General features: G+C 32.5%; 1 protein-coding gene across 4 annotated transcripts; it reads right to left on the bottom strand.

Moving 5' to 3' along the window:
• Positions 1 to 5,445: 5,445 nt before the first annotated feature.
• Positions 5,446 to 12,259, bottom strand: LOC121209479 (aladin). Of its 4 annotated transcripts, none has more exons than XM_041080173.1 (16): positions 12,107 to 12,259; positions 11,951 to 12,006; positions 11,767 to 11,862; positions 11,631 to 11,675; positions 10,798 to 10,912; positions 10,545 to 10,644; positions 10,269 to 10,448; positions 10,069 to 10,127; positions 8,807 to 8,894; positions 8,654 to 8,729; positions 8,055 to 8,154; positions 7,287 to 7,338; positions 7,022 to 7,159; positions 6,687 to 6,774; positions 6,500 to 6,568; positions 5,446 to 5,546 (listed from the first exon to the last, which is right to left on the bottom strand). In XM_041080173.1, the coding sequence occupies exons 1-15, from the start codon at positions 12,162 to 12,164 to the stop codon at positions 6,518 to 6,520; spliced, it is 1,302 nt and encodes a 433-aa protein (XP_040936107.1). In that variant the 5' UTR covers positions 12,165 to 12,259; the 3' UTR covers positions 5,446 to 5,546; positions 6,500 to 6,517. The 4 variants fall into 4 exon arrangements, with proteins under 4 accessions (XP_040936107.1, XP_040936108.1, XP_040936106.1 ...); XM_041080174.1 differs by lacking the exon at positions 5,446 to 5,546 and adding an exon at positions 5,584 to 6,199; XM_041080172.1 differs by lacking the exon at positions 5,446 to 5,546 and having other exon boundaries at positions 6,300 to 6,568.
• Between the last annotated feature and the right edge of the window lie 377 nt (positions 12,260 to 12,636).

The following is a 12,636-nucleotide window of genomic DNA, read 5'->3' as shown; positions in this document are numbered from 1 at the left end:
GTATAGATCCGGAAAGATCAAATATGCAGTTAGATCGTGAAAAAGAGAATGTAACGGATTAGTAGCTTTCATGTATACGAACATTGTCGAGGTAAGTTCGTGTAACTAAATTGAGAATTTATATGTGTAAATAGTATGTATGTGATTGTATCATTGCCATGTATATGAAATTAATTACATATCCGACGATGACCGACAAGTATTAAGTCCCATTTGAATAAATGAAAATTTGATGGATACAGGGTTCCCGAATTGGTTGTGGTCCTGCATGTGTTGCGAACACACCACAGCTCGCAAGAGCATCCTGTTATTAGTTCTCATGAGCATCCCGATGTTGGCTCTCTTGATCTTCCTGATATATGGCTCTCACAAGCTTCCCGTTAATAGCTCTTATGAGCATCCTGATTGATTGTGATCCTGCATGTGTTGTGGACACACCACAGCTCTTATGAGCGTCCCGATTAATAGCTCTCCGGAGCTTCCCAATAAATGACTCTTATAAGCTTTCTGATTAATGATTCTCCGGAACTACCCGATATTGGCTCGCATGAGCTTCCCAATTATGGCTCTTATGAGCTTCCCGTTACAAGGCTCACTTGAGCTTCCCGTTATATGGCTCGAAAGAGCTTCCCGGATATATGCTCGCTTGACATACCTGTATATGAATTGACGGATTACAGAATTGTACACTTTGTGTGTACCACCCGTATATCCATCAATATTTTAAATGGTTCAACGAGTAAAGTTCTAATATGAGATAATCTAAGTTTGAGATGAATTATTACGGAAATATATTTAAAATATATGGATATGATTTGTACATGTTATATGGAAAAATTGATGTGGAAATTATATGTATATGGAAATATGATTATTGTTGAGTTCATACATGTTCTTTGATATTTATATGAAACACATGTCTAACACGATTAATGAGGATATGTGCTAGGGCTTTTGGTCAATTTGCTTAAGTATGCTTTGTATGTTTCCTTTGATGTGATTAAATGGTAAGTTAAGTTCCATGTTATACGAACTTACTAAGCTTTAAAGCTTACTATATTTATTTTTTCTATTTTATAGTAATTCGGAAGCTCGTTGGGTTGGAAGCTTGGCGGAGATATCTCACATTATCCATCAGCTCATTTTGGTATAAATAGTAAATTAATTTTGGTTATTTAGCTAATGTTGGCATATAAATATTTTGGTTATAACTAGCCATTGGAATGACTTGTGATGGACATGTTTTGATGTGTATATAAGAGGCTATATCATGTTTGATGTATGTTTGAAATGGTTGAATGATGGAAATCACATAGGTATGTTGATGTTTGGTTTGACGTAGTAAGTTTGCTATAAATAAGCATATATGTTTATATGGCCAATTAAGTAAGATTGAATACTTGGACATATGGGGTGTTATGACATATATCAAACTTGATATTAGCTTGATTTGAATGATTTGTTGTAGTTTGTTGAAGTGTTTAAGTGTTAATGTAGGTGAAAGACAAATTGGGTGAAAAATGTGGCTTGGAACTGCCTATTTTTGTCCACACGGGCATGTGTCTTAGCCGTGTGTGACGTACGACCTAGTACATGGGTATGTGGTTTGGTCTTGTGTCCTTTGCATCATTTAAATTACAAAACAGAATGCTCAAATTATTCACACAGCTTGACACACGGGTGTGTGGCTTGGCCGTGTGACCCCTGCACCTTATTTATGCAAGTCAGTCTGCTTACACGGCCTAACACACGACATTGTGGGTTGGCCGTGTAACCCAAGTCAATGAGCTCATAATTTTGGACACGGGCTGGGACACGGCTGTGCGTCCCTATTTCGGATGTCCACACGGCCTAAGACACAGACGTGTCTCTTGACCGTGTGAGACGCACGGCCTGACCACACGAGCATGTGTCCCCTGTACCTTTAAAAATTTTGATATTTTCTGAAAAATTTTCTGAATACTCGATTTAGTCCCGACCTGTTTCTAATGTGTATTTTGGGTCTTGAGGGCTCATATAAGGGACAATATGATTGATTATGATTGGTTTCTAATATGAATGTTAAATCATATTAAATGTTTGTATTTGATCTGTAAATTCCAGTAATGCTCCGTAACCCTATTCTGGTGACGGATAAGGGTTAGGGGTGTTACAGATTAAATCATAAGTTGTCAAGTGTCACCATTTTATTGGTTCTCCAATTTATTTTAAATGACAACGTGGTCAATGACGAAAACCATTAACGACAGATCTTAATTAGGTGTGAATTTAATAGAGGGACTTAATTGATTTTTTTTTACATTTTCTTAAGTGTTTTTTTACATATAAGCCAAAAAGCATAATTACTTAATTGAGACAAAAAAAAAACTTAGCTACTAAATTAAACAATGAAAGTTGAAAAAAAAAACTTAAGTATCAAATTGAAAAAAATTCAAGTATCAAATTGAAAAAAATTCAAGTACCAATTTGAATATTGAAGCAGAACTTAGGTATCAAGAATATATTAACTTTTTAAAATTGAAACAAAAGATTTATGGTTTAATTATTCTCTCATCCTTGTATTCTTTGTGAATTTGCTTTTATTTTAATGTCAATAATTTAATAACTTTGTTCTTTTGATTTAAAAATTTAAATTCAATTGATAACATCATCAAAGAACTTAATTCTCAATATTGGGTAAGATATTAATTCTCTAATTAATTATTAAATTTTAATTATTTGTATTTTTTTATGGATAATGTGTCTATATATACTTTAGGTATGTTCTTAAGCATTTTTTTGGTAAAAGTAATATGGAGGTCATTGAATTAATAGTTGAATTGTATTTTGTCTTCTCTGTTAAAAAATGAGTAAACTAATCATTGTACTAAGATCAAAGAGCAAAATAGTCCTTCTGTTAAAAATCCCATCCGTTTTTACTATTGAAAATTAATCTCTGTACATAAAGATGAGGTACACATGGCACACTATATGTAACTGTCTGATTATTCTGTCAACCATACTAGTTTTTCATAGTACAAATGGATGAAAATGTTAATAGAAATGACTAATTTACTCATTGATCTATGTACAGAGACTAATTTACTATTTTTTTGAGTAAAAGGAGTAAAATATAATACAATTTCTAATATGAGGGCCTTTATAGTATTTTACCCATTTTTAGTTAAAGAGTTCTAAACTTAACAAGTTCACCAACATTTGATTGACATCTAAGCATATATCACATCATTGACTTGTAAATATAAATGGAAATTGTTTGATTGAACTAATGATTTTAATGCAAAAAAGTCCAATACCAAATATGGAAAATAATTAAAAAAAGGCATTTAAATGCAAATTGACCAAATTTCATACAATAATGCATGGCCCTACTATATTTTAATGTAATTACGGTAAAAATAGAAGTAAATGAGATAATTATGGATAACACTAGAAAAATGTTTAGAATGATGATTTGTATTGTAATATATATTTGGTCAAACAAAATTATTGGTATTAGTCAAACTAGGCAAAAACACTTTTTGGGTTTTTCTCAATTTAAAATTTTAGAAAATTATTCCATTTAAAAAATTTCGAAGCAATTTTATCTCTGTTGGTTTTGAAAGTGAGCAATTAATGACAATTAATCACGGCATTAATATTTTTTTGTCAATTGTGCGTAATCTTGATTGGTTTAATAACAAATTTAGTCCTCAATGTTTACATATTTTGTTAATTCAGTCTTAATTTAAAAAAATGAATAAATTTAGTCTCAATATTTACATATTTACAAAAATAGTACGAACTAAATTTGTTACTATACCAATCGAATTTATGTGAATTTGACAAAGAAAAATATTAACGTTGTGATTAATAGTTTTTAGTTGCTCATGTACGAAAAAATGATTGAGATTAAATTGTTTAGATTTTTTATAGAGAGACAAATTTAGGTAAATAACTTTAAAATTATGTTACAGATTCTATTTCGAATTTTAACCACCGACCTCTTATTCAATGGTAAAAATTTAGGTAAATAACTTTAAAATTATGTTACAGATTTTATTTCGAATTTTAACCACCGACCTCTTATTCACCAGTAAAAATTTAGGTAAATAACTTTAAAATTATGCTAGAGATTCTATTTCGAATTTTAACCACCGACCTCTTATTCACCGGTAAAACATTTTAACTTTTATTAATTATAAATCAATCTAACCACTTTCTTCCACATCTTTCTTAAACCATAAATGGTATAATCAATTCCTCTTGAAAAAACCCAAACAATTAGAATGCATATTCCTCCTCTCATTTAAGGTGAAATCGAGTTCAGTTGAATCCAAATATTATTAAACTCGAGCTTAGCTCAAAACATAATCAAGCTCTCGATTAAATTTGTTTATTAATTTTTTTACTCAAGCTCTACTCAATAATTAATTTTAGAGTTAATATATATTAAAAGCAATAATCCAATTTAATAATATAAAAATATGGAAAGCTCGACAAGGCTTGTGAACTGTTCGAGTCAAGCATTGCTAAACTTGAATTTGGCTCGATCGATAGCTCGAGCTCGAGCTCAACTCCAGAATTACCAAATTAAATTTAAATTTTTTCAAATCGAACTTAAGTTATTTGCGAGCACTAATGTCTCATTTACACCCCTACTTCCATTAGTACTATCAAGAAAGAACTTCCGTAAAGTTTTTATTATTATCAAAAACCAAGTTTTAATTATGAAGTATTATTTTTTTACAACATTAATCCCCACTATTTTAAAACTTTTTAATATTTCACGTACCTTCTCAAATCAACATACTATCAAGAAAGAATCATTTCTATACATGATTTTTTTTTTTAGTTTCCTAAAATATTTACTGAAGCGAATCCAATAACTAATCATTCGCATTCGATAAACCCATCAAGGGTGTAAATACTGATCACGAGTTTTAAAATCAAATTGAAATTAATATTGCAAGAACACGTTTATGGTCAATTTTTAAAATGAATTCAAACATTTTAAATTTATTACATTACAATACAATAATTTACCATTGTTTTCATATCAATTTATTAAAATTTTGTATAATGATACAATTTGTTTAAATGTGTATAATTAAATCAAAATCAAATGTCATTGTATAGAAATAAATCGCAATTCAAGTTTCATATGTATAATTATATTAAAAAAAATTTATGTATCAAGCTTCATATTAGATAAAAAAATCATGTATAAATTTGATATTATCCACTCTAACTGTTTTAGATTAGGTTTCTAGAATCCTTTTGTTTTTGCATAAAATAAAATGTGATACTCACGGAGTCACGGACTAGGTTCATCCATCATTAAAATAAAAGGTCAACAATGAAGCTAAAAAGTTAAATTTTCAACAACAATATAATAAGGCAATAAATAATAACTAAAAAAAAAATCAATATTGTGATGCAAAAATTTGGAAAATATATGGATTCCCTTCAATATAATTCCATTGTGTTTTCAAGTATAATGATCTAATAATCCCATCTACACAGTTTCACATAAAAATGCCATACATAGGTTGGCCTCTAAATGCCTGCAACAAGAGTAAAATATTTAATGTGTCGAAAACATTTGTCTTTTGGTTCATGCAATCATTCGTAAAAGTAACATTTTTTATGCATAACTTATGTTACTCGAAATTGAGTGTGTGCCGAATATGGATATGAGATTTTCTTAAGGTTTTTCATGTGAAAGAAGGGTCACTTGAAGTCATATTCTCATATCTTATGCGAATAATGTGAATAATGTGACGTGCCTTCATAACTTATGTTACTTAAACTTACATGTATGTTGAATATGAATATGTATCCGATACAAGAGTATTCTAAAGCCTTTCATTAAATGATGGGTCCTTTGAGATCATATTCTCATATCATATGCGAATAATGTAACATGCCTTCATAACTTATGTTACTCGAACTTAAGTGTGTTGGATTTGGATATGTATCCGATACAGATACGAGACTTTTCTAAGGCTTTTCATTAAATGAAGGGTCCTTTGAGATCATATTCTCGTATCTTATGCGAATAATGTGACATACTTTCATAACTTATGTTACTTGGGTTTAAGTGTGTTGGATATGGATATGTATCCAATATGGATATGAGACTTCTCCAAGGTTTTTTCCATGTAAATGGAGGGTCCTTTGACGTCAAATCCTCGTATCCGTGTATCAGACAAAAGTGCTTCAAGAAAAACGAAAAGTTTGAGCAACATGTTCACAGCTAAATAAGTATATACTAAATCTGGGCAACAACCAAAAAATCCAAGGACAGACATTCCAAATAAATATCAAAATTCTCTTGTTTTTAATAGCCAAAATGTCACTTACTCTTAAATTTAATGGGTATAATTACAATAGAATTAAGGGTTCATAACGCAATAAAAGAGATTTGATTTTCATCTGGGTGAAATTCAAGGGTTTGTTTATGTATCATGCCTAAAATTTATCATGCAGTCAATAAACATGGCAGACCTGAAAATACCTTGACCGCGTAAGAAATTTAGGATCGAAATAGTAGAGGGTAAGTACAGCAAAATCCACTGCTCCAGCACTGCACAAAAAAGATACATAACGCGATTTGAATTCCATACCGATCATACAGATTCAAATAACCACAAAAAATTGACAATCTAACAATCAGAAAAGCGGAGGAAATGATGAGAATTTACCACCGAAAGCAATGGTCCTTGCTTAAACTTGTCATGAAAGGAAAATGCAATTGGCTTTGGATTGTCGCCAGGACCTCGTATAAAACCACTGAATCCACATTACAGTAACAAATATATAGGTTAGCTGTTAAGAGTATAAATATCAAACGGGAGCGCAGGGTACAGAAAAATGATCTGATTTAGATCATTTCACTCGGCTCTTGATGGATCCCGAGGAATGGTCTTGTGATATCTATGACTAAAACCAGAAAAGGAGAATGGTATGTTTAGGTTTTTTCTGTCTTCCATGAAAGCGGTGTATACAGAAGTGTATGATAAGAGAAGCAGTAACTCACATTAGTGATGCAGAAATCAAGGGATTCCTCCTCGTATCATATATTGCAATGAGACCTTTATAAATATCATCCCCTCCTTTATACGACACTGCTAATCGCTCTCCAGAAGCATCCCAGGCTATCTTCTCGATTCCCTGACTGCATAACAAAATATTTGAGAACAGAACAGTTTGCATGACAATCCAAGCAAGGTGAAGAATACATTATGCATGAGATCATAGGACCCAATGAAATTAACACAAACCATAAAACCGACTTCACATACCTGCCTGTCAATGATATTATCTCTGGCAAATCAACTGGTAATAAATGGGCATCTGAAGAGAATAAATGACAAGAAATTAGATTTACGCCACTTTCACAATAATGCACCCGTCAACAACTAAATAAACAACATCCAAAAGATAACAGATAATTCATTTAAAACATGAAAGCATGGTTTAATATAAAATCATGCATAAGGGAATGCTCATTGCAAGGTGAGAGGGGACATGGACAAAGAGGTTGTAAGTAAAGGAATTTTCTTATTCCTGTTTTCAAGAGAAAAAGGTTAACTATTGAATGGGAAATCCTCAATGTCACCCATAGAAGACCAAGTTTCAAAAGCTTGTTAACTCCATGTTCGGGAACCTTGAGGAGAAGGGAAGGAGAGGAGGGAAGGGTGACGAAAAGTGGGAAGAATTTCACCTTATTTGGATACCTTCGGTCCCTCAAGGGGTAGATGGGCAAGAGGCAAAGAGAAAAGAGGCATACATTACCAGCCTTGTTCAACTAATGAAAGGGAAGGAAATGACAATTTATCATGTCATGCAATTATCTTATTTTCACACGAGTTAAAATCTAAAATTGAATAAGGTAATCTTGTCTTTGCAGTGAAATGGCCTTAATTAAAAGGAGAAAAAAGAAAACCATTGTAACAAACTGTATTTTCTCCCCCCCCCCCTTTTTCCTTTTCAATTTCTGTTCATTCCACATAACCAAGAGCAAGTTTTTATTCCACTATAAAGAACGAGTTGATGGATAGCAAACATACCCAATGATGGAGGTTTTGATGCAAAGTGTATAGAACCCAATTTTGAAGACTTGGAGAAAGCAAGCAGGACCATACGACCATCAGGATCCCAGGTTGCAACCTGATAACAACAAGTGGTTGATCACTTAAACCTTAAATAGGTAAAATCTAATGTCATGTCAGCATCATCCACTGAATTTTTTTTTGAAATGATAAAATTATGAGAACCACACAAGCTGATTAAATTGATGCATCAATAACTGTTAGGACGTAAAACCTTCAGGACAATAATGAGAGAGAAGTCAACCGTTGGTAAGTTCAAACATTTACACTCCAAATGATGAGGAAAAATTCTAGGGAAAGATGAACTCATAACATATGATTTGACCCTACAGTTTTCAATTCCATACTAGAAAGCTTAAGTTTGAAGAATAAAAAGTGGAAATACGATCCTTTTGGCAAATCACCTTAAAACTTACAACCAAGAAAACTTGAACAGATAAAATAAAATGAAAAAAGGGTAGTCATAACGCAAGCAGCCATCTGACAATATCTCTACACCTTGCAAACTTTAACCTTAATAAATATTGTTCAATGACTTAAAAAATAATATGACTTACAGTGACAAAACCACTAGCTGAAGACCACGGTTCAGAAGTCCATGTGTTTGTCTCCCAAAGATAAAAGGTTCCATCACTGCAACATGATAGAGGCATTAGCAGACATTTTTATCAGAATTAGACATAAACTTCGGAGACCTGTCAGGTACATACAATTTTCCAGAAAAGAAGTAATCTCCAGTTGGAGACCATTTAATCACTGATGTTCCTCCTAATCCCCGTCGAATGGGAGTCCCAGTACCTGCAAATTCCATCCAAAATCGTGACTAAAATCTCTAAAGAAATAACATCAACATGAATGTATATTTAAGATGACAGTATAAATTATATTTTAAGCAACCTGCTTACAGTATGAGATAAGAATTAATATATTACATATATATTTTTACAGTATGAATATGATGATGGTCATTGAAGGATGTCAACGAAGAAAAGCAAAAGGTATCCTTTTACAGCATGGCACATCATCTTTCAAATCTGACAAGCAAGTATCTAGATGCCCCATATTACTATATATTGTTACTTTCCAACCACCTTGAACAGTAGTTTGCACACAAGATTGAGTTCAAGAGAACTGACCATGGAGTCTTAGAGGATTGGTAAGTTTGCACTTGTTATAATAATAACAACAACTCTATTTAAAAATGAGTATGTTCAAATAACAAATTGAGGGAAGGATGATGTACGACAGATAGGTCATTAGGATTTATGGCAGCTTTCTGAATTATAAAGGAAAGAGAGGAAATTGAATACATATGCCCATATGCTTCATGCTGGGGTTCCTTAGGAATCACATCTAAGGTTTAGCCTTTGTTTTTATCCAATGACTAGGCTGTACATGAAGCCATAACTCTCTGCTTTTTCCACAAACTGCCATAAGCTTTGCCAGTCTAAGCTTGCTTGCACCTTTACCACGCGTAAGATCCAGTACATTAACATCACAAGCAAATGCACGAGAGACTATATATGTATATATAAACCAAAATCCTAGCATTCGTAATCCAATCACAACTAGCACACCAAATACAACAACTTCAATGAAAATTTAGTCTCTCCAATTATGAAGCTATTTAAGAAACCAAATAAGCACAAAACTTTATAAAAAAACAACTAAACCATAAATATAAAACATGCATGAGAGAATAGACTTCAAACCTGCAATCTCAACCAAATAAACCAAAAAGCACCTGATATTTGCAGATATTGGAGGAAAAAGAAAGTCCATAGCTTTTAACTTACAATCATAAGTTTAAGACTTAAAAAGCAAAACTAATCAAGCCTATCCAAACTCCCAACTAAGTTTCTTTCTCATGAACAAATATGCTCCAAATAAGAGGGAGGGTCATCAAAAGGTTACTAATCTTATTAACTTGAACTTAAAAGTAGCTCAGGAGAACAAAGTTATATATATATACCTTGAGCAACATCCCAAATTGAGAATGACGAGCTTTCATACGAGGCAGAGGCCAAATATGTATCAAAATGTTATGGAATACAATACATTTTTAATAGTTAATAAACGCTTCTCACTCCTAGTTCTGGCTCCCAAGCACAATCTCATCAATGAATTAAAGCAATAAAATACTAATATCACATGAATAATCAGTAAGGATATCTTCCATCTGGACTCCAAGAAAGTGCACTTATTTGTTCACCATGAGAGCTTCGAAAAAAATCCACTAGAGTCCACCGAGTCCCGGAACCTCTAGAGAGTGCCCCCAAGAATGAAGCAGAACCAGATCTAACTGATGCCGCATTACCAGGATAAGATGCTGCCCAAATGCAAATTCCACCCCTGAAGTCCCATAAATAATTGAGAAAATATCAAAAATATTTGACATAAATGGGGGAGAAAAAAAAGGTTAACAGTTTGTAAAATCAGGATACTTGCTTGCATGCCACAGAAAGTGACTTTCCACCATTTGGCCTCCACTCTAGAACTTTAACATCTCTTTGTGACTCACTTGTTAAAATGCAAGGCTCCTTCCCTGCTGTTCAAATTATACAAAACTTGTATGCATCAAAAAGTGATAAACTCAAGCAATTTTATTTAACAAAACAAACTGAACTAGGAGACAAACAACAAAAAATAAAAAACTAAGTTACACAAAACTCTGCATAGAATGATATAATAAGTTTCTCACCTGAATCTTCATAATCACGAACCGTAACCTGATTAGAACCGGATATAAATGCCAGTATATGTTTGTGCTGATGCCAGCTCACACCTTGGAGAGCAACTTCTGGTAACAAATCAATCTATACAACTTATCAAATGAGACTGCAGACTTAAATACTAAAAACCATCTTCTCTTTTAATTCTATGTTTAAGCATACATTTTCTAGAGTATCCAATACAAATATTATGATTAAGATAAATAGGTACCCTAATATAGTTACCAAATTGCTTCATACTATACACACACAGACACATATAGGGTTCAAATTTGGTACACTGGCAATGGAATTTTTTAACTCCATAATGGAGTAAAAAAACTGCCAAATTGCTTCACACTATACACGCGCACACATATATATAGGGTTCGAATTCGGTACACCAGCAATACAATCTTTTAACTCCACAAAGGAGTTAAAAAAACTGCCACATGTCCTATTTTTATTATTATTTTACTACACCTTAAGGGTATGTATTACCTATTCAACCTTGCTCATGGAGACTAAACAAGCCACTAGCAGAATTTTCCATGGATACACACACAGGCCAGTCCAATAAAGAGTAACATACTGTGGCAATATATGACAAATGCACGAGCGCGCATATATATCATAATGACATATTTGTCATACTATGGAAGATTCTTTTTCTTTTTTAAATAACAAATTAGATTATACTGGGCAACTTAAACCGTCATTCAGGCTCACCAATTAACAACCAATAAAATGCTAAAACCAACACTATATGTATATCTGAGAAAATGCATACACATATAAAGCAACAAGGAAATGATAAACTCACATCATTGGGTAGAAAAATGTGTTTGAGGGAGGAAGTTATCATTCCCTGCAATAAGATCTCTTTGCTTAGTGAAAACCTACTAAAAAAAAACCAAAAATTACACTAACAGAAAAAAGGAAGTGAAATGAAATCATACAAATCCTTTGGGTTGAGAGACGGCAGCATTTGAAGCTGGTGGAGGTTGCGTGGGATCCTCTAAGGATTGAAACGGAACTGGATTGAACGCCATTCCCTGTAAAATCCCCAAAGTTTGATACCCCAATCTTTTTTTTCTTACATATATTTTTAAATAAAAAAATGTTAATCGATTAATGACGTACAAGAAGCTTTCCATAAGTATCCTTAGCTTCACTATCGGAAAGGGCATCGGCTGTAACTGCAGATTAATACTACTGGTGTTAACCATTGAAACAAAGCAACAAAAGGGGAAAAAAACCCATAAAAACAAAGTAAAAAGAAACATAAAGAAGAGATACCCAAATCTCGGTTAATTTCGCAGATGGTAACAGAGCCAGGCTGTGGAAATGAAGGCATAATCTTCTACCTCTATTTTTTTCCTTTAATTTTTGGGCTAAAAAGATGAAAGAAAAAGGAAGTTTGTGAAGTCAGAAGAACCATTTTTAAAGCTTCAGCCAGGGAGAGTTTAGAGAGGGTTTTTCTTTGGGTAAATTACACCTAACGTCATTAAACTACTGTAAATTAACATTTTGATTGCTCTAACTTTAAAAAATTCTAAAATACTCATTAAATTATTTCAAAATTTTTATTTTTATTTCAAAAAGAAAAGCATAATGCCTTGTTGTTTAACAATAATGCCAAAATCTAATTAGCATGCAGTAGAAGTAGAGGTGTTTAGGTTGGAGTCTAGCTCAATTAAAATTTTAGGAATGTTTGTTAAGTTTGGATTTGACTTTACCTTAAAAATTGATCTAAAATTTTGGTCAAGCTCGATGTAAATAAAAATATTAAAATTTCAAGTTCGGCCGGCCCATATTCAAATTTTTTA

Source organism: Gossypium hirsutum, chromosome A11 (genome assembly GCF_007990345.1).
Source record: "Gossypium hirsutum isolate 1008001.06 chromosome A11, Gossypium_hirsutum_v2.1, whole genome shotgun sequence".
In the NCBI taxonomy this organism is placed as follows: domain Eukaryota; kingdom Viridiplantae; phylum Streptophyta; class Magnoliopsida; order Malvales; family Malvaceae; genus Gossypium; species Gossypium hirsutum.
This window is presented reverse-complemented; position numbering and strand designations above follow the sequence as displayed.

Excerpts from the sequence above, each read along its gene's own strand:
- LOC121209479 (XM_041080173.1), bottom strand. The coding sequence starts at position 12,164 with ATGCCTTCATTTCCACAGCCTGGCTCTGTTACCATCTGCGAAATTAAC. Across the intron at positions 10,449-10,544 it reads TCACTTTCTGTGGCATGCAA|GGGTGGAATTTGCATTTGGG; the intron begins GCAAGTATCCTG and ends ATGGGACTTCAG. Across the intron at positions 6,569-6,686 it reads AAGGACCATTGCTTTCGGTG|TGCTGGAGCAGTGGATTTTG; the intron begins GTAAATTCTCAT and ends TTTTTTGTGCAG.